The 20118-nt window shown below is 47.3% G+C and overlaps 9 protein-coding genes across 9 annotated transcripts; 7 read left to right on the top strand and 2 right to left on the bottom strand.

Annotated features, from left to right (window-relative positions):
* Nucleotides 1-366: 366 nt before the first annotated feature.
* PADG_11715 (uncharacterized protein) lies at nt 367-867 on the top strand (the record flags this gene model as incomplete). The annotated part of the gene is made up of 1 exon (XM_010761641.1): nt 367-867. The coding sequence occupies one exon, from the start codon at nt 367-369 to the stop codon at nt 865-867; it is 501 nt and encodes a 166-aa protein (XP_010759943.1).
* A 31-nt stretch (nt 868-898) lies between these two features.
* On the top strand, nt 899-2359 carry PADG_11714 (uncharacterized protein; the record flags this gene model as incomplete). Its single annotated transcript, XM_010761640.1, has 1 exon — nt 899-2359. The coding sequence occupies one exon, from the start codon at nt 899-901 to the stop codon at nt 2357-2359; it is 1461 nt and encodes a 486-aa protein (XP_010759942.1).
* A 3072-nt stretch (nt 2360-5431) lies between these two features.
* On the top strand, nt 5432-7316 carry PADG_04177 (uncharacterized protein; the record flags this gene model as incomplete). The annotated part of the gene is made up of 4 exons (XM_010761047.1): nt 5432-5575; nt 5655-5975; nt 6046-6338; nt 6410-7316. 4 exons carry the CDS (start codon nt 5432-5434, stop codon nt 7314-7316), a joined length of 1665 nt encoding a protein of 554 aa, XP_010759349.1.
* Nucleotides 7317-8143: 827 nt separating this feature from the next.
* Nucleotides 8144-9571, bottom strand: PADG_04176 (tRNA-dihydrouridine(20) synthase (NAD(+)); the record flags this gene model as incomplete). Its single annotated transcript, XM_010761456.1, has 1 exon — nt 8144-9571. One exon carries the CDS (start codon nt 9569-9571, stop codon nt 8144-8146), a length of 1428 nt encoding a protein of 475 aa, XP_010759758.1.
* A 1282-nt stretch (nt 9572-10853) lies between these two features.
* Nucleotides 10854-12712, top strand: PADG_04175 (inorganic pyrophosphatase; the record flags this gene model as incomplete). The annotated part of the gene is made up of 5 exons (XM_010761046.1): nt 10854-11555; nt 11792-11911; nt 11988-12331; nt 12402-12485; nt 12574-12712. The coding sequence occupies 5 exons, from the start codon at nt 10854-10856 to the stop codon at nt 12710-12712; spliced, it is 1389 nt and encodes a 462-aa protein (XP_010759348.1).
* Nucleotides 12713-13673: 961 nt separating this feature from the next.
* On the bottom strand, nt 13674-14024 carry PADG_04174 (uncharacterized protein; the record flags this gene model as incomplete). The annotated part of the gene is made up of 1 exon (XM_010761455.1): nt 13674-14024. One exon carries the CDS (start codon nt 14022-14024, stop codon nt 13674-13676), a length of 351 nt encoding a protein of 116 aa, XP_010759757.1.
* An 839-nt stretch (nt 14025-14863) lies between these two features.
* Nucleotides 14864-16226, top strand: PADG_04173 (uncharacterized protein; the record flags this gene model as incomplete). The annotated part of the gene is made up of 3 exons (XM_010761454.1): nt 14864-15177; nt 15248-15507; nt 15586-16226. The coding sequence occupies 3 exons, from the start codon at nt 14864-14866 to the stop codon at nt 16224-16226; spliced, it is 1215 nt and encodes a 404-aa protein (XP_010759756.1).
* A 444-nt stretch (nt 16227-16670) lies between these two features.
* PADG_04172 (replication factor C subunit 2) lies at nt 16671-18080 on the top strand (the record flags this gene model as incomplete). The annotated part of the gene is made up of 4 exons (XM_010761453.1): nt 16671-16792; nt 16860-16938; nt 17025-17843; nt 17913-18080. The coding sequence occupies 4 exons, from the start codon at nt 16671-16673 to the stop codon at nt 18078-18080; spliced, it is 1188 nt and encodes a 395-aa protein (XP_010759755.1).
* Nucleotides 18081-18486: 406 nt separating this feature from the next.
* Nucleotides 18487-19760, top strand: PADG_04171 (uncharacterized protein; the record flags this gene model as incomplete). Its single annotated transcript, XM_010761452.1, has 5 exons — nt 18487-18555; nt 18682-18703; nt 18794-18862; nt 18936-19027; nt 19089-19760. 5 exons carry the CDS (start codon nt 18487-18489, stop codon nt 19758-19760), a joined length of 924 nt encoding a protein of 307 aa, XP_010759754.1.
* Between the last annotated feature and the right edge of the window lie 358 nt (nt 19761-20118).

The following is a 20118-nucleotide window of genomic DNA, read 5'->3' as shown; positions in this document are numbered from 1 at the left end:
AACCTTGATAGAAGCATAAAGGGAAAGTAAAATTCAACCGCCGTCCAGAATTCCCCAGAACCTTCTGTAATCGATATCGATTCGTCGAATCAGACAAACCCGAAGAATATGAGGACGGCCGTGTTTTGGAAACAAAAAGTTCTCACATTTTTCAAATACATGTTCTGTGGGTGGATCTAGCTGATATGCCGAAATCCAGGAGAGTATTGCAGATAAATATTCTCTCAAAAACGGCCCATTCACATCTCTGGACTCCCATTCGTCAAATCATCGACAACGACGAGAACGGAAAGAGCTTAAAATGGCAAATCGAAAAGGTATGCTAAGAAGCGCATTGGGGACAAGGTTGTTGACAAATGTCTTGACATGTGGACGGGCTATGAAGCTGTAGATGCTCTCGTCTCTAAATGCGAGGCGCTGGGAAAGCCAATTGCAGACGAGATGAAACGATGGGGCGTGGATATTTTCGGGGCAAAAATAGAAGGCGAGCTTGACATACTCTCCTTGGATAACAATAATACCCCAGAAAAGATCCATGATTCTGCAATTGGTACTCCGTCCAGCCACCACTCATCTAGTGTGGAAGACGACGACCTTAAACCCAGCTATTCACGAAAGAAGCAACAGTTTATTTGTCAACCATCAATAATGAGCGAATCGATCACCATGAAAAATTACCAGATTGTGGGAATCAACTGGCTGAGCCTCCTTTTCGAGCAGAGTTTGAGCTGCATTCTTGCAGATGACATGGGATTGGGCAAAACATGTCAAGTCATAGCGTTCCTGGCCCATCTCTACGAGAAAGGGGTGAAGGGACCTCATCTTGTGGTGGTGCCCTCTTCAACCTTGGAGAATTGGCTTTCGTGAATTCTCCGTCTTTTGCCCAAAACTGAATGTCATGCCGTATTACGCCAACCAAACCATTCGTGCTGAGATTCGCCAACAAATCGAAGATACCAGAGACTCTATCAACGTCGTCGTTACGACATACACTATTGCAAAGGCAAAGATAGATGCTCAATTCCTTCGTTCCATGGACTTTTGTGTATGTGTGTATGATGAGGGTCATATGTTGAAGAGCAGCAAGTCCCAGCTCTACGAAAAACTTATCCGCATTCCAGCTCAGTTCAGACTGTTGCTCACTGGTACTCCCCTGCAGAACAACCTCCAGGAGCTAGTTTCACTACTTGGATTCATCCTACCTTCAGTCTTTCGAGAGCGAAAAGAAGATCTTGAGTACATTTTTAGTGCCAAAGCCAAGACGGTTGACGACTCGCATACAGCTCTGCTCTCTGCACAGCGAATTGCTCGTGCAAAATCCATGCTCACGCCATTTGTGCTGCGCAGAAAGAAGCATCAAGTGATTGACTTGCCACCCAAAATCACGAGTGTGGAGTATTGCGATATGAACGAGGCTCAGAAGGAAGTATATACTCGCGAAGTTGAAACGGCCAAACAACTCGTTGCGGATCGAGCCGCTGGAAAAATGGTCGGCAACAAGTCATCAAATATTCTAATGAAGCTGCGCCAAGCCGCCATCCACCCCCTGTTCTACCGGCGCCATTACGATGACAAAACCTTAAGTCGGATTTCCAAGGCCTGCCTAAAAGATGAGAAATGGGCTGCCTCAGACCCGGACCAGATATACCTGGAACTCTGCGCCTACAACGACTTCGAGGTACATACGCTCTGCGAACAGAACCCAACCGCCTTATCCAAATTCGTCCTTAAAAATGATGAGTGGATGCAATCGGGCAAGGTCGACAAGCTCTGTGAACTACTACGTCGCTTCAAAGAAAACGGCGACCGCACCCTAATCTTCTCCCAATTCACCATGGTCATGGATATCCTCGAGCACGTCCTTCAGACGGTGCAGATGCCCTTCTTCCGGCTGGATGGCAGCACCAGCGTCGAGGATCGCCAGGCTATCCTCGACGCGTTCCACGAGCAGGTTGAGATCCCCGTCTTCCTCCTGTCAACCAAGGCAGGGGGTGCGGGTGTTAACCTCGCGTGCGCGAATAAAGTTATAATCTTCGACTCCAGTTTCAATCCTCAGGAGGACGTGCAGGCGGAGAATCGCGCACATCGTGTAGGGCAGACGAGAGAGGTGGAGGTTGTGCGCCTTGTCACGAGGGGAACGATTGAGGAACAGATGTATGCGCTGGGCCAGACGAAGCTGGCGCTTGATCAGCGGGTTTCTGGGGAGTATGATGGAGGTGCTGGTGCTGGTGCTGGGAAGAAGGGCGAGGAGGCCGGGTTGAAGGCTGTGGAGGAGATGGTGATTGCGAAGCTTACAGAGGAGGATGAGAAGAAGAGGAAGGGGGATGGGAATGAGATTGCAGAGCTAGAAGGATCTTGATATGTTTGTCGGATTTTGTCGCAATTTCGGATGGGTCTATTTGTATCCTCATTCCTCGTGTCACGGCGTTGTGGGTGTCCTTGTTCTGTCGATATCCATGCTCGTGCGGTGCACCGCCAGGGAAATGAGCGCATTCGTCATTCCTTTACTCCAGGTTTTGGCTGGAAGCTGTCTTATCGTCTCTTTAGGTCACTCCCACACCCTTGCCGGCCAACTATTACCTCTGGGCCTTTCCTACTTTATTATCCCTGTCATATACCCCTGGGCTTTTACCAAATTACTTTTCAATCCCCGAAAATCCACCCCCATTGACTATATTTGAAAAGAAGAGGAAGCAAGAGGAAAAAGAAGAGAAATGGAAAACTCAAGACCATTTTCTGATATTAAAGATCGTTGAAAGATTTAGATTTGGTTCCATCCCAATTTCCCACCTCTCCCGCTTTTTTGACGCACAGTGTTTATCGAGTTCCCGTTTACTCTCTTCGTGTTTGGTGTTAATGCTTGTCACTCTTCGGACATTGCCATTGCAGGAGTATTGTATTCCCTTTACTGGCTTTATTTTATGCTATCCTCCTAGTGGAGATTGCATCGGATTAGACTTGTCTGTTTGATATTTGTGCTTTTGTCGACTAAAATTAGGTGATGGCAAGTGAGCATAGATTTGGACATGGGGATTAACTCCCACAATTCTTCTCATACTGCCTAGGTAACTAATAAAGTGTTCTGCAATAGTGAAATATGGAGAAGAAAAAAAAAAAAAAGAGATTGCAGACGGTGTATACAGTGGAGATAAGAATTCGGATAGCTAGCGGTCGCATAACTGCAACTTTCCTCTCCAAATAATTGCGGGTGGTATTTCACTCATGTTTTCCATTTTACTTACCAAGTATTTCTACATGTGAAGTCTAGACTGCAGTGCGCCGTGTTCTGCTGTGTATTAGCTAGATGATGATGCAACACCGTATATGCAGTGGAAGAAATGAAGAGAAACCGAAAATAGACAAATGCGGCAGAAGATCCGCAATCCAATCTAACTATATTTGTTTTTCCATCCTTCAGCCTCCATAATGATCCTTTTTTGCGGGGCGGCATAGGGTACACACTTCTTAATCTCCCATCAATCATCATATGCAGATCTATGCCGAGTTTAAACCTTGGGGGCTGTCCTTGATTATTCAACGTAAATACAGGGGGGCACTGGAGTGGATCAAAGGCTGGAATAAACAGCTCAGACACCGTCAAACTGTGCTGGCGGGCCTGACAGGCCTTTTTTTAATTTTTGATATCGTTACATTGCACCACTTCTAGATGAATTGAACGACGATGACTCGCCACTGGGTCTCTTTGTTTCCTTCCCTTCTCCTTTTTTTTTCTCTTTGGGAATGTCTAGCTGTGATAGAACTACATATGGTTACGCAGAAACCCGGGTACATCATGCAGACAACGACAAACTTCCACTTGGTATTATCGGAATCACATCAATGACAATGATGAGGATATTCGGTGCCTCGCTAACCGTATACTATTAGTTTGCTTCAGTGTTGGCTAGTGTAACAACCCTAGGATGTTAGCAATGTGCTTGTTCCTTGCGGGGCTCCCGGCTTCAGACGGCAGAAAAATATGCTTGTGCACCATAATAAGGGGGACGGATGGGGATAGGATAACAGGATAAGGCCAGGGAGGGAATCCTGCAATGATATCTTGTTCCCCCGCACTGGAGACAAAAAAAAAAAAAAAGAGGGGAAATAGAGGAAACAAACAGACTATTATCTCTCTTCAGAAAAGAATTCATCCCGATCCAGGACTCAAGCGGTTCACTCGTAGACATGAACAACCACTGGAATTAACTAACAGGACTTTGCTTATATCAAATGTGACGATAATGATCTGCAAACAGGCTGATGGCCTCACGCCGATCCCGCATGGCATCTCAGCCGTTATTTCTTTTTCTTGCTGTAAGTTTCGCGTCTTCGTCCTCCTTGTAGATTCGCTCTGCGCTTCCCAGCGCGAAGTTCCCAGGACCAAGTGCTGTTCGATCGTCTGACTGTTAAAGCCGAGGCTCCCTAAGCCAATGGAACGTTGTGGCTTGGCAGGATGAAGCGCGATTGAACTTGTTTTTGGGCCTTTGTTCCAAAGGGTTGTTGAGGGCATGGATGGCTATGGAAAGACTTCTGCCGCCGGCGGAAGAGCGTTTTCTGGAGTGGGACTGAACACAATGCCCCAGACTCGCCTCTGCTGACCCCCGGTCTTTGTTTAATTTGGAGAGTGAATCCCTTCAACAGGGGACGTCTGATGCTAAGCTTCTGCTGTTATTGGCCGCTGGCTGCATATCGTTATTATTATACCTAACCTGAATATTCCACTCGTGGCATCCGACGCTAGACCCGGGGTTTCCCCAGACCGGCGGCCAAGGTTAAAAATGATTTTCATTACACATTTATCTTAAATATTTCTCAGGAATCGCGTTACAACAGTCCACTTTTGGTCCCTGTCAGGCGCAATACTGGGTCATCTCTCCACCTCTAGTTCCCATGATGTATATATGTCATCTTCCCGGAAAACCATGCAATTGATTTCCCCCGAAGCCCGTTAAATAAAAATCACATGAACCGAATCATACCTGATTACCCAGATGGCTTATGTCCAGTACATCATCTACACTACCAGCTGCCCTTGGTTTCTGGTGCTAATGCCGTGCAAGGGATGGGTTATCGTATGGTAGAGAGCGAGTGGAGGCATATCTCCCTCTCTCACCAGATCAGGCACCATCAACGATGCCAGAGCTTTTTGGTTGTATCCATAGCTTCACAGACTACGGCTGTCCCCGCATCCCGACTGTTGCGACACACCAAAAACATATATAAAACTCTCGGAATATCGTCCTTTCCCTCTTTCCCCCCGTGCCTTCTTCTGGTTGGACAGAAAAGGGTTGGTGTTTTTGAGATTTCTCTCTCTATTTTTCTCTCTTTTCTCCCCCCCCCCCCCCCCCCCCCCCAACGTTTGTTTTCTTCTCCTTCTACATTGAAACTCTCAAGCGCTAGCTGGAGATTCAATCCGCTGGCCTTGCACAACATGAAGGCCCAACTACTTGTCCTTGGGGCTGCTCTGGGAGGCAGTCTGGTTTGTGCCGGGGTTCCTGCTGTCAAAGAAGTCCATGAACAAGAAATCGATGGAGGCCGTGGTGGTCCCGGCGGCGGCAACGCTAAGCTTTCGACTGTAGGTGACAAGGCGACGTCATGCGTCGCATGTGCATTGCAAGAGGTTAGATGCTAACGTTCCCCTGTGTCGAATATAGAAAGCATTAGTGAAGGGCATTGAACTAGAGGAGCTCATGAGAGGAGCGCGAAAACTCCAATCCATCGCATACGCAACTCCTGAGCGGAATCGTGTCTTCGGAAGCACAGCTCACAATGACACTGTCGACTGGCTCGTCCAGGAGCTCCAGGAATCTCAGTACTATGATGTAGTCAAGCAGAAACAGGTTCACTTGTGGTCCCGATCCGAGGCTACCTTGACTGTCAATGGAGAGTCGAAGGAAGCTTCTCCGATGACATACAGTCCGTCAGGGAATACGGAGCAGGATATTGTCCTGGTAAATAACCTTGGATGCGCGCCCGTAAGTGACATTCCGGTTATATTTTTAGCAAGTAAAAGGTATATCAGAGCCAACACATATAAAATTGAAGGAGGATTTCCCAGCTAGGGTAGCCGGCAAAATCGCTCTCATTGTCCGTGGCACATGCCCCTTCGGTCTCAAGGCTGCCCACGCTGGCGCAGCTAAAGCTGTCGGAGCTCTCATCTACAACAACATCCCTGGCCCGCTTTCAGGAACCTTGGGTGACCCGGTCAACCCTGCTGGCCCCTATCCCCCAACCGTCGGGCTTTCCAAGGAAATCGGAGACGACCTGGCTACCCGAGTGGTATCCGAGAAGCTGACCGGCAAACTGTTCACTAAATCGGAGTTCCAGAACCGCACGACGTAAGTGTTCTAGATATTTAAGGTAATAATAACCATTGAGCGGATAAATTGACGTTTCATATGCGTCGTAGGTTCAATGTCATTGCGACATCAAAGCAGGGGAATAAAAGCAACGTCATTGCTGTTGGAGGTCACTCAGACTCAGTTGAAGCTGGTAAGAACATGTCGTATATACGTGAACATTTTCACCCCCACCACCCACAAGCACAGAGCAACACCATTAAAGATTACTCTGACCAAATCCAACCTCCAGGCCCTGGAATCAACGACGACGGCTCAGGCATCGTCGGCAACCTTGTCGTGGCCAAAGCACTCACAAAATTCAAGGTCCCCAACGCCGTCCGGTTCCTCTTTTGGACAGCAGAAGAATACGGTCTCCTCGGATCTCAATACTACGTTGACAGCCTCTCCACAGAGGAGCGTGAGAAAATCCGTCTGTACCTGAACATGGACATGACCGCCTCACCCAACTATGCCACGCAGATCTACGATGGCGACGGATCCAGCTTCAATCTCACCGGCCCCGCCGGCAGCGCAGAGATCGAGAAACTCCTGCAAAAATTCTACGAGGATCGCGAGGAAAATCATGTCCCATCCGAGTTCGATGGACGATCCGATTACGACGCGTTTATCTCCGTTGGCATCCCGGCTGGAGGTGTCTTCACGGGTGCTGAAGGCATCAAGTCTGAGCAGGAGGCAGAGTGGTTTGGCGGTACTGCCGGTGAAGCTTATGATCCCAACTATCATGGTGTTGGCGATACTGTGGACAACCTCAGTAAGAAGGCGTGGTTGATGAACACGCAAGCGACTGCGTATGTTGTTGCCACCTATGCGCTCAGCACGAATGGGCTGCCTCCTAAGGATTCTCCTTCTTCGGCTGAGATGCAGACACTCTCCCAGGGCTTTGTCTCAAGCACGAAACCGTTTAATGGCCGGTGCGATGACCCACATGGACAAGGAAGGAGGTGTAGTTATTAAGTTATTCCCTTGCTCTCTTTCGTCTGTTTTGTAAATTGTTGATGGCTGGTGATGTGTATATGCATGATAGTATGCACGAGATGCGTTGGATGATGGGGGTCGTTTGGAAAACACGAACATATTATATGTAAAATGCCTACGTTGAAGTTAGGTAGATATGAATAACAAACAAATTTGGTGAAATAGATATGAACATGGGGACGAGTTTGGAATGATGCATCGTCTATATGAATCAAGAAATGGTATGAATTAAAAAAAAAAAAAAAAAAAGGGGGGGGGGGGGGGGGGGTTTTGGAAAATGGAAGGATACTTTCTCCGTTTCGTGCCAACCACTCATGGAGGGTAGTTAACTCGGTTCATTAATGTGAACTCATGGCAATTTGGCGAGTCGTTTTCAAATTCATATCAAAAAGTAGATGGGTTTCAATAATTGGGAGTGACTTCGAGTCCTTTGAAGGTTTTGTTGTCTCCAGGATTTCTTCTCTCCTCCCTCACACGAAGTCTTAAATCAAGAAAGAAAAATTATGATATTTGTATATCAGTAATGCCCTGGAGCTGGTAAATGTCCTACCCGCACCACCTGGACACACACAGGGTGAACACTCTCCTCCGTAAGCTGCACCAAGAAGCTGGGCTTACCAGAAGACCCAAAACAAATCAAAAGACACTCATCTAAAATAAACGCCGATAGCATGCATGCATATATGGTAGTCTAAGTCGCTGGATAATAGAACAAGAGATGTCGCAACTGGCACTGCGGGTAAGGGGTAAATAAGTACCTAGGTAAGGGGTAGAGGGGGTATCGAACGAAGTAAAAGCAACGCTTATCACCCATGCAGAGGACTTGCAACAGGAGCATTCTCCACAGCAGGCGGGTGGGTAGCAGCCATATCCATGACAACAGCAGCATCGGGAGTACTCGAATTTGCATCCAGCACAACAGGAGAGCTTCTCGACTTCGTAACCCCTCTACAGTCAACGCTGCCAGCACCGCCACCAATTCCCGCCGCCTTGGCACTCTCATTCGTCAATATCGCCTTCTTTACCGGGGGAGTCCTACTCGTATTCTTCCTCTTCCCACTACTGACATCAGCGCCGTCTTCCCCATTCTCATCATCCGGTATCCTCCCAATAATCTCATCAACAATCTTCGCCCTCTCAACCAACTCCTCAAACCCAAGCACCCGACAACAATCCCGATACGACTTCGACATCTTCGCCGCATTAAACATCTTCTCCTTGCCCGGTATAAGCATGTTGAGCAAATACTTCGTATTCCCCCATTTATTCTCACACTGCAGACATAAATCCATATACTCTCGCACCAGCTCGCGCCAGTGTACCAAGCCGCCCTGACCGCCTGTGCGGAAACAGGATGAATTGGCCTCCGCGCTCGTCGCGATCATCGCGCCATCAACGCCATACTCCTTCATCAGCTTGAGTGCGTGGTCGCGCGATTCAACATCGCCATTCATCAGAATTGCAACCCCCGCATTCCGACATATAGATGCAATCATGGGTAATTGGTCGCGGATGGCGCGCTCGCGCGGGCGCATAGGTGTCGTGCGGCAGTGGACGGTTAATCCAGTTATGCCTGTCGCGCAGAGGCGGGTGACGAGATCGCGTGTCCGTTCCGGGTCAGAGAGGAGACGGATCTTCACTGAGATGCTGATTTGGTGGGGTGCACCTACTTCTGTGACGAGGGCGGTAAGGATTGATACGAGCAGGTCGGGCTTTTGGAGGAGGGCGGCGCCCATGCCGCCGCTTGTGCTGAAGGGTTTGGGACATCCTGCATTCACGTCTATGCCTGCAACGTCTGGAGCAATGATTTTGGCCGCTTCGACAGCGAGGATGGGGGAGGCGGTGCCGATTTGGAAGATTAGTTTGCCGCGTTCGCGGTGTGGGTCGAGGCGGTAGATTATGGATTCTTTGGGCGGGGTTTGGTTTGGTTTGGCTGGGTTTTGGCAGCCACCGTTGGAGGGAAGGCGAGTGAATTCGATCATTGAGGTGCGCGGGTTTATTTGGCGGGTGCAGCCGATTAGGGCTCTGTCGATTGTTTCGGGGCCCCAGACGAGATCGGCGCCGTATTTGAGGGCGAGAAGGCGGGAGGGGAGTTCGCCTGAGCGGACCATGGGAGCGAGAACAATTTTGCCGCGATAGTCGACGCCATTTTGGGGGATGGGGACGCGGGGGGGCAGAGAGGGGCTGGGGGCAGGGGAGGAAGGGAAAGGTGGTGTTTTTGCGATTGAGCCCATGATTAGTTGTAGAAAATTTTTGAACATGGCATTGTCGGGGGATATGAAAGAGAAGGCTCCAGTGAGGGTGTAGGAGAGTGTGTTTTATGCTGATCCCAGAGAGGAGGAAAAGAAAGCGGAGGATTGTTCGATTGACTTGGAAGTGAAAACGTTGCCAGGGAAGAAGCCGAAACAGGCAAATCTGTATCCGAATCACGTGGTGATAAGCTTATCTATCACGTGACATTCATTTTATTTCCAGGACTGGAATAAATTTAATCGAAGCATCTGAAATTCCAACGTGTGGAACACAATTACATTAATGGCACGATGATTTATCCTAGTGGGTCAAGATATCCAAATGCTTTATTACAGAGTATCCAGGTAGTATTGGTTATTGTGGCTCTCTCTCCTCTCCAAATTGACGGTTTCCAAATTGATCCGATTGCGAATCTCGTAAACGTTTCCTGGTATCTTCCCTGCGTTTGAAAATTCGATATTTGATGTCTGATATACATTGAGTTGTCTAAACCTGGAAATATGTTTGAAATGCTTTTGAAATAATATCTTCCATTGAAATCTCATCAGTGTTGATGTCGTATTGGAGAGAAGAATTGATTGATATGATAGTTCCAAGCCTTTACCCCGACATTTACACCTTACTAAAATTAACTCTCCAGATATATAAGAATAGCACACTGGCCTTACAATCAAATAAGTAACTCTGTAGTGGATTAACTAGTGGGGTAATTGTCAATTCCGATCAACGGTTGCAGGGCATTCATTCCAGGCGCTACACAGACTTCTCCAAGGGAGAGCTAATTTTGTAGTTGGTTATCGGTTGCAGGGCAAACCGTAGCATGAAGAAGCTTTGAATCGCAATATCAGCAGTCTTCGGTCACTGTCTAAATAACAAAGGAGTAAATATAGAAATAAAATAAAACAAAAAAAAATGAGACCCTCAGTATAGTTTTTTCTCCCGGCAAGCTTCAACACCCTCGGAACAATTCCCCACTGCGCATCATTGACGGCTCTTCTGCAAATTGGAGCAACCAGTAAAGTATTTAACTCAGTTCCCGAAAAGCCCGTACCACCCAGCCCAAAAAAAATAAAATAATAATAATAATAATAATAATAATAATAATAATAATATAACCAACCGAAAAATTTAATCTGAGTCAACCAAACCCAGATTTACTGTGTTTCTCTTCCCTTCTCTTTAAAATATCCCCTCTTTTTCCCGAGTCTCTCACCAAACACCCAACAGCCATTCAAACCAAGAAATCTTCTGCCGCCTTGCCACATGTCCACAGTTCTGGCGCAAACAGTCCTGCTCCGACTGTTTTCACTCAGCCAATTAATCTCTCCCGTAGCCCGATCCCGCTGCCTGAGGCCATTTCCCACAACTAGAAACCTGCAGAGCGTGCAGCGCGCATCATCAGTGGCAGAATCTGCCGTTGTCTTTGTTGGTGCCGGTCGTCCTCGATCTTGTTTGGTTCCGCCATCATCTACTAAGCTGGCTCCCCCCAAAAGCAACCCAAACCCCCTCTCTTTTCCCCATTTCCCCCCTACTTCCGCTTCCCTTTCTTCCGCTTCTTTCTCCTCTGCATCTAATTCTTCAATTTTTTATTCATCGTCCTCATTTCCTTCTTCCTCTTTTTCTTCACCATCTTCTTTCCTCTCCTCCTCTATCCATAATACCCAATTAATACCTGCCCACCGCCATTCTTCGCCTGTGAATCGTGCGGCTCTCCTGTCCAGACACTTCTCGTCGACCTCCGCTGCCAACGGCAACACCAATAACAATATGTCATACGCGAAATCCCCCTCTGAATATACCGTCCGCAAGGTCGGCCAGCCACAGACCCTCGATTTCCGTGCCTACATCGAAAAGGATGGCCAGCCCGTGTCGCCTTTTCATGATATCCCGCTCTATGCCAATGAGCAGCAGACCATCCTGAATATGGTTGTTGAGATCCCTCGCTGGACAAATGCTAAGTTAGAGGTATGCGCGTATGCTGTGTGCCGTGTGCCGTGTGCTGTGTGCTGTGTGTGTGTGTGTGTGTGTGTGTGTTTTTGGAAGTTCGGTTGGCGTGGCTGGATTGAGTTTGATATTTTCATTCGTGGTTGGGGCGTTGCTTGTTGTTTTTGGGTGGAGAGGAAGGGGGGGTGTTGAAGTTGAAGATATAAATCTGGGAAAACAAATCAAAACAACAATGACTGACGTATTGCATTTATTAGATCTCCAAGGAGGAATTCCTCAACCCAATCAAGCAGGATGTGAAGAAAGGCAAGCTACGCTACGTCCGCAACTGCTTCCCCCATAAGGGCTACCTCTGGAACTACGGAGCCTTCCCTCGCGTGAGTATTTTACCCATTCTCTGTATCACCTAGATGACAATCCCTATATACTTAAACCGAAAATCCCAATGTACAGACCTGGGAAGACCCCAACGTTGTTCACCCAGAAACCAAAGCAAAAGGTGACAACGACCCGCTTGACGTCTGCGAAATCGGCGAGCTGGTCGGATACACTGGCCAGGTCAAGCAGGTCAAAGTCCTCGGCGTTATGGCCCTGCTTGACGAGGAAGAAACGGACTGGAAAATCATTGTCATCGATATCAATGACCCGCTTGCACCTAAGCTCAATGACATTGAGGATGTCGAGCGTCATCTGCCCGGTCTGCTGAGGGCGACGAACGAGTGGTTCCGTATTTATAAGATTCCAGATGGAAAGCCCGAGAATCAGTTCGCGTTTTCTGGAGAGTGTAAGAATAAGAAGTGCGTACTTCGTTTTCCTTCTCTTTTTCTCGTTTGATCTCTTTTACATTTTGTTAACACTTTCTATCAGGTACGCCATGGAGGTGGTCCATGAGTGCGCTGATGCTTGGGAGAAACTAATGAGCGGCAAGAGTAATCGCGGCGATATCTCTCTGTATGTATATCTTCTATTTCTATATCACAATTGGATCAAGTGCCGTCCACACGCAGTCTCCCCAACAATGCTAATAAATAATGTCCAGCGCAAACACCACCAGCGAGCAATCATCAGATTGGGTGGACTCCAAGCAAGTCAACCTTCCAGATGGTCAAAACCTTCCCCCCGCCCCCATCGACGGGAGTGTCGATAAGTGGTTTTTCATCTCCGGTGCTGCTGTTTAAATCTCTCTTTTTTTTTTCGGTTTTGTCCACGTGTTCCCGCCGTTTTTTTTTTTTAATGCCAATCGTCTTTTATTTTTACCTTGCTCTCTGGATTAAAAAAGGAAGCTGAGGAAACTCCTGTTCCTTTTTGTTTCTGGTGGAAGCATGGTAGGAGAAAAAGACATCATCCATCCATACAAACACGCACATAGCTAACTAAATGCTTTCGCTTTTGGGCATTTCGGTGGCCTCTGTTCGGAGTGTTTGAGAGCATTTTTGTTTAACCAGGTCACACCGACTGTTGTGAGGAACGGGTTCGGTTCGAATAAAAACTGCCTAGGTAAATACCACGTTGTGGATGTTGATAGAAATATAAAAAATGGTGTTCTTCTTTTCGGTGAATTTTCTTCGTTTTTCTCTTAGTCGTCTTTGCATCTTGGGATAATGGACTCGATCTTCTTGGGAGGTGTTTCTGGGGATGTTGCGGGTTGCCTGGGGAAATCCATTATTATTCTGGGATGAGGTGGGAAAATTAGCATATCCTGTGCCGGATTGTTAGAATTATATAGCATGCTTACAGCACTGCTTCGTCTTTATAGATTTCCCTGCCGATTCTGGGATGGGGAATTATAAATTAGGTAGTAAATAATCAAAGATGTTAACCACAGACGTCCTATTCCGTTATCATTCCGTTATCTATGATGATATATATATACATGTTCCTGACAATATCGATAATCGATTGCCATTTCCAAATCGCCTCCGATGGCTTCTATACAAAACTTTCTTCTTCTTCTATTTCAATCGCAAAAGACACTCACTCCACGCTCCGCTTATTTTCTCGCTGTCTCCCCCATCTGCATATCTCAGTTCGTCCCCTCCCAATCCGATCTGGCCACCAAACCCCCGAGAATTCTTAAAATAGCCAAATTACAACCCACACATCCCTTCATAGACCAAAAACGCCTTCCAACACCCACACTCACGAAGACCCGGTGTTCCCCCGCTGCCCATCACCCTTCAAACTCTCCTCCTTCGCCAACAACCTTCCAATCCTCCCTACCTCCTCCACAACATCCTTAAAACCCATCCTTAGCCTGCCAACCTCCAACCTCAACTCCTTGCCACCCTTAAACCCCACCGTCATCTCAGGTAGTTGCTTAGACCCTCGCGGCAACTGGGTGATGTCGATGTTGATATGTGTGGGCGAGGCGGGGTTGGCCGTTGAGGGGTTTTGGAGGAGGGAGATGAAGAGGCGGCAGGACTTGGAGAAGGGGCTGAAGGGGGAGAAGGTGGTGCGGAGGGATGTTATGGTGTGAAGGGGGATGGACATTTTTTTTTTTTTTTTGGTAGCTGCGGGGAGGGATGTTAGTGACGTGCTTGCGATGAGGGCGGTATTAGGTGGATTAGAAGGAGCGTACTTTCTAACTATCGTAGAATACGGGAGCTGGATTCCCCCTATCTTCTTCTTCTTCTTCTTGTAATTGAGGTGAGGTATGTATGGGGAGATGTACGATGCCGCGTCTGCAAACGCTTTTGCTCCTGACTGCGGAGGTTGGGAAAAGAATGGATGTTCCCCAGTCTGGAATCAGCCGTTGCAAGGTGGATTGTGGTGAGAGAGAGGAAGTTTAATAGAGATATTAGCTTAATTGTATACGAGACAAGAGACAAGGCGAGTGTTTTCTGTAAGAATTTGAGCAGACAGGATGTGTGAAGGAATCAGGTATCTTTTCAGCTGCTCGCTCCTGTTCAGCGCAGTGCGACTTGAAACTTTTTGGGTGGTGTCGAAATGCCGAGACTAGATGGACCGTGGTGTTTGCATTGCTGTCAAACATTGCTTCTCCATAATCTGGATGACGACGCATATAAACATCCTCAACTTTTTTTTTTTATTTAACCCGACAAGCAACAGGACAGATCCATGGGCACGGTTTGAGCAGATGAGTGGCTAATTTCAGAATTTATGTCGATCATTGAGGGGTAGTTAATTTATTATTCATTTGACAAACGGTTGTCTGCCTAATTCCCCATATCAGCAGCAGAACATCCACCCCGAAACACCTAAACCTTGTTTTACTGCACTTCCTCAATATCATTATTATTTACATCCCGTTCTCCGCCGTGCCCTCTCACCACAGCTAGGGCCAGGGCTAGGGCCACACCACCAGCAGCATGGCCTCTGCCGGCCTCCAATCCCGCATAACCTCCCTCTCGACAGCACACAAACAAACCATCCAACTAATCCAGCGGCTCCAGAACTTCCCCGCCACAGCAGGAACTGGCGACGATGCGCGGCTCGAGTTAGGTGCGGAGATCCACCTCCGCCTAAAAGAGATGGAGGAGCAGATGGAGCTGCTGCATGTTGAGCTTGAGCAGTTGGAAGCTGCATGGAGTAGTACGAAGAGGTGGGGAAGCGGAGGCGCGAAGGAAGCAAAAAGGGAGAGGATGGTGGTGGTTATTGGAAAGTTGGAGGAGGATTTGAAGAGGTTAGTGATGTACCTTTATATACATATTTTGGCGGGTTCTATCTGTCACTGGAACTGACGATAACGATAGTGCTCGTTTACAATTTCGCAAGGCGCAGTTACAGGCGAAACGAAATGCAGAGGTTGCTAGGCGGAAAGAAAGGGAATTGTTGTTTGTAGGAGTTGGAGGGGGGGAGGGTGGGGAAGGCGTGCGGCGAAAGGGCCGTCCCGGCTTTACACATGACGATCTGGTAGCCAGTGCTTCGGAGGATGTTACATCTGCGCTGAGGCGGACTCATCAACTCATGCAAGCTGAGCTGTCCCGAAGCCAGTTTGCGCAGGAAACTTTAGGTTTGTATTTCCCCGTTGCTTGGAATGGAAGGGAGCAAAATTTAGCGTTTATTGACGTGTGGTCCTTGTCTATGTTAGAGCAATCTACCACGGCACTTCGTTCGCTATCTGAATCATACAGCAGCCTCGACAGTCTTCTCGCCTCATCGCGTTCACTCGTATCTTCACTTCTTCGTTCGCAGAAGTCGGATACATGGTATCTGGAAACGTCATTTTATATACTCGTTGGAACTATCATCTGGCTTGTATTCCGGCGCATACTATACGGTCCGCTCTGGTGGATTCTCTGGTTGCCTCTGAAACTGACGTTCCGAACAGCCTTCCTGGTTCTGGGTGGTATTGGATTGGCAAATACATCTCCATCTTCACACTCCTCGGGCGGTAGCGTTGGGGAAGGCTCCTCAATGATATCGCTGCGTACTTCAGGGGCAACTATTGCAGTGGCATCGTCATCTGTGGCCCATACAGTTACCCTAAACGGTGCCGTGACATCAGCTGTGGATAGCCAGAAGACGGAAACTCCGCAGGCGGATAATGAAGATGTATTAGAGAAAATAGAAAAGATAGTTGGGAAGGAAAGTGATAATGTTGAAAGGGGAACGAATGTGGATGATATATCCCTTGAAGAGAGGCGGAGGCAGGAAGCAATGCCCCGGAATCCAAAGAAGAGGATGCATGAGGAGAACATCCCGGAAGATCGGAAGAAGGATGAGTTGTGAGGTAGGGATTTTGGCTATGTTTCCGTCTTCAAGAAACTACATAGATACATAATAGTTGGAATTATGATGTGATAACATACAACCTGTACAATGTGTCATTTCTGGTATGTGTGGGAAATGAACAGCCTTTGTTTATACCAAACCCACCAACTTAATGCGTCAGAATACTTCCATCTGATTTGAAAATACCTAGATATCTTCACAGAGCGATGAGAATTAGGATAAAATCTTGTGAAATGAAATCGGGTCAGCACGTGATCCACGCGTTCTGCCCGCGTTTGCCAAGTCCTCAGCTTCAATCTGCAGATTAATTATTGCCGATTCCTGATGTCGATACACGGCGTAAACAAACACTTATTTCCCGAAACTCCTTCCAATCAATTCCCCGATTTTGCTTTCAGATCTATCATTGCGACTTTAGTTTAGCTTTGAGTGATCAATCCCATGTCGTCAAATTTCTTCAGCAACAAAGCTCGGGCAGCAGCTGTGGGGATAGGCAATTCCAAACCAAAAGCTTCAGAGAAAGAGGCGGATAATACAAGGTTGCAGCCATGGGTTGAGAAATAGTATGCCAATCACATTTATCACAGATTTCATGTCATGAAGAGACATTGCTAATCCAGGTATTCCTAGCCGGCCGAAAACACTCGACGATGTAGCTTCTCAGGAACATACAATCACCGTCCTTCAGCGCACATTACAAGCTTCAAATGTACCTACGTACCAATTTATTTTCCCAACCTATTCCCACAACATTGCACTAGAATCACATTTACGCTAATACCATCACAAATAAAGCTACCACATATGCTCTTCTATGGACCCCCGGGCACCGGAAAAACCTCCACAATCCTCGCCCTCTCCAAATCCCTCTTTGGCCCACAACTCTACCGCTCCCGCATCCTGGAGCTCAACGCCTCCGACGAACGCGGCATTAGCATCGTCCGTGAGAAAATAAAGGACTTCGCACGAATGCAACTCTCCCATCCTCCCGTCTCAGACACCGCCTATTGCGAAAAATACCCCTGCCCGCCCTTCAAGATCATCATTCTCGACGAGGCAGATAGCATGACGCAGGATGCGCAGTCGGCCCTGAGACGCACGATGGAACGATACAGTCGCATCACACGCTTCTGTCTCGTGTGTAATTATGTGACGAGGATCATTGATCCGTTGGCCAGCCGGTGTAGTAAATTCCGCTTCAAGGCGCTGGATGGGTCGGCTGCGGGGAGCAGGTTGGAGGAGATTGCAAGGGTGGAGAAACTTAGGCTTGCTGATGGGTGTATTGAGACATTGATAAGGTGTAGTGAGGGGGATTTGCGGCGGGCTATTACTTTCATGCAGAGTGCGGCCAGGCTGGTGGGGTCTGGACTTGTATCTAAGCCACCTCCGGGTAAGGATGAAGGGGGGGATGAGGATATGGCTGATGCTGGCGACGAAGGTGTGATTACTGTGAGGACTATTGAGGAAATTGCGGGAGTTGTGCCGGACGATATTGTCAACCGATTGGTTAAGGCGCTGCAGCCGAAGAAAGCCCGTTTGCCGTATGAAGAGGTTTCAAAGGTGGTTACTGATATTGTGGCAGATGGATGGAGTGCTTCTCAGATGCTAACACAGGTATGTTACGCATCCCTTTGTCTACTCATCTTTTGATATGACTCCTGTGAATTAACGCGATGAGAACAGCTGTATCAAATTATCGTGTTTGACGATTCTATAGAGGACATCCACAAGAACAGCATTGTTATGGTATTCTCTGAGTTTGATAAACGGCTGATTGATGGCGCGGACGAGCATCTTACTATCCTAGATCTCGCATTGAGGATATCGGAAATATTAGCACGGCCTACATGACCTAAATACTAGGCAGCCAGGTGTGATTTGTTCTCTTGATTGAAAATCATGCTCACAATGACATACAATTTATGATTCATGACAATTGTCAAGTTGTAGAATGGTGTCCTTTTTTTATTTTATTATTCTATCTTTTAGAAGTGCCCTTCAGGGGCTATTTTATGCGGTTCTCCTTTGGTTGGCGGTTCGGCGTTGACTTCCCGCTTTGCCGAACCGTAAGCAAATCTCGAGGAACTCGGGTTGCCGCTTGTTGGTAGTTAAATCTTCAAATGACGCAAGCTTCGACATATTTTTTAAGAACATTTGTGTCTTGACAAACTCATCACATTTAAACAGAAAAAAAGCAAGAAAAAAAAAAAGGAGAAAAACTGCTTTTGTTTGTTTCCATTTTGCTCACATTTAGATAATGGCAGAAGCTCCTAAGTACCTTACGGGTGATAAGCCCGCTATCCAAGAATTTCTTGACAGGTTTGATGTGAGTAAATGCGCCCACGTTGTTGTCATTGTGCAATTCTCTCCTTTCCCTTGCCTCAAATAAGCAACGGGTATTTGCAATAGTGGCTTAATTGCTGATATGCTGATAATGGTTCGCGTTTTCTAGGTTTTTTTGTTTGACTGCGATGGTCAGTTAATGCCCTCCCCCGCTGTCGCATCCAGAGCTCAACGAAGCTGGAAACCAGAGCATATGCTGAGAATATAGGGTTGATATCTAGGTGTCTTATGGTCAGGAAATGTTATATATGAGGGGGCGGTTGAGACGTTGGAGATGCTAAGGAGCAAAGGTACGCAATATGTATCTCCACCATATGGGAATTTTGAACCAGACAACCACTAATGCTTGTGGGAAATAACCAGGGAAACAAATCATCTTCGTTACCAACAATAGCACAAAATCCCGTGCAGACTACAAAAAGAAACTGGACAGTCTAGGAATTCCTGCGCACATCGTAAGGCTCACACCACCTCTTCTCCATCTTACAAACTGCGCAGTTTCTAACAGCCAAGCAGGAAGAAATATTTTGCTCCTCCTACAGCGCCTCAATCTACATCTCCCGCGTCCTCTCCCTCCCGCCCGAAAAGCAAAAAGTCTTCGTCCTAGGAGAAACAGGTATTGAGCAAGAACTCAAGGTCGAAAACGTCCCTTTCATCTGCGGCACGGACCCTTCCTATAGACGCGACATCACATTGCAAGATTTTAACAAAATCGCATCTGGTGACCCCTCAATATTCGATCCAGAAGTTGGAGTAGTTCTTGTGGGCCTCGATTTCCATATCAACTATCTGAAACTGGCGCTTGCGTACCACTATATAAAGCGCGGGGCTGTATTTCTTGCTACGAATATTGATAGTACGCTTCCTAACGCCGGCGCGCAGTTTCCCGGTGCGGGCACTATAAGCGCACCGTTGATAAAGATGTTGGGTGGTAAGGCGCCGGTTTCATTGGGGAAGCCTAGTCAGGCTATGATGGATGCGATCGAGGGGAAGTTTAAGCTTAAAAGACAGAAGGCGTGTATGGTGGGGGATCGATTGGATACGGATATTAGGTTTGGTATTGAAGGGGGCCTGGGGGGGACGTTGGCAGTTTTGACTGGGGTGAATAATAAGGAGGATTTTACGACGGGGTCGTTGAGGCCGGCGGCCTACGTTGATGGGTTGAAGGATTTGCTTGAGGCGGCGTAGGGATGGGTTTGGTTTGTTGGGGGAGGTTGGCTTTTGTTGAAGATATTGTGGCAAGACCTGTGCTTTATATTTCCCATTGTGTTCGTTGGATATGGTATTGATGGGATGTGTTCTAGAGGGATTTGAGCATTATTTACTCTTATTATTCTCTCTATAGATTAGTGGTATTTAGACTATAACCACTGTTTTGGGCTCTTGGGTTGGATCTCTAAATAATCTATGTTCTTTGAAGCCTGTCATTTCCATAGTCTATTTAACCTAAATAATGTTACATGTCCCCATTTTGTTATAGGTTCTAGTAATGCAATGAAACAAGTCACCAAGGTATACATACAAAAACATTTTTTGGGGAAAATAA

The sequence above is a fragment of the Paracoccidioides brasiliensis genome (assembly GCF_000150735.1).
Source record: "Paracoccidioides brasiliensis Pb18 unplaced genomic scaffold supercont2.4, whole genome shotgun sequence".
NCBI classification, from domain to species: domain Eukaryota; kingdom Fungi; phylum Ascomycota; class Eurotiomycetes; order Onygenales; family Ajellomycetaceae; genus Paracoccidioides; species Paracoccidioides brasiliensis.
This window is presented reverse-complemented; position numbering and strand designations above follow the sequence as displayed.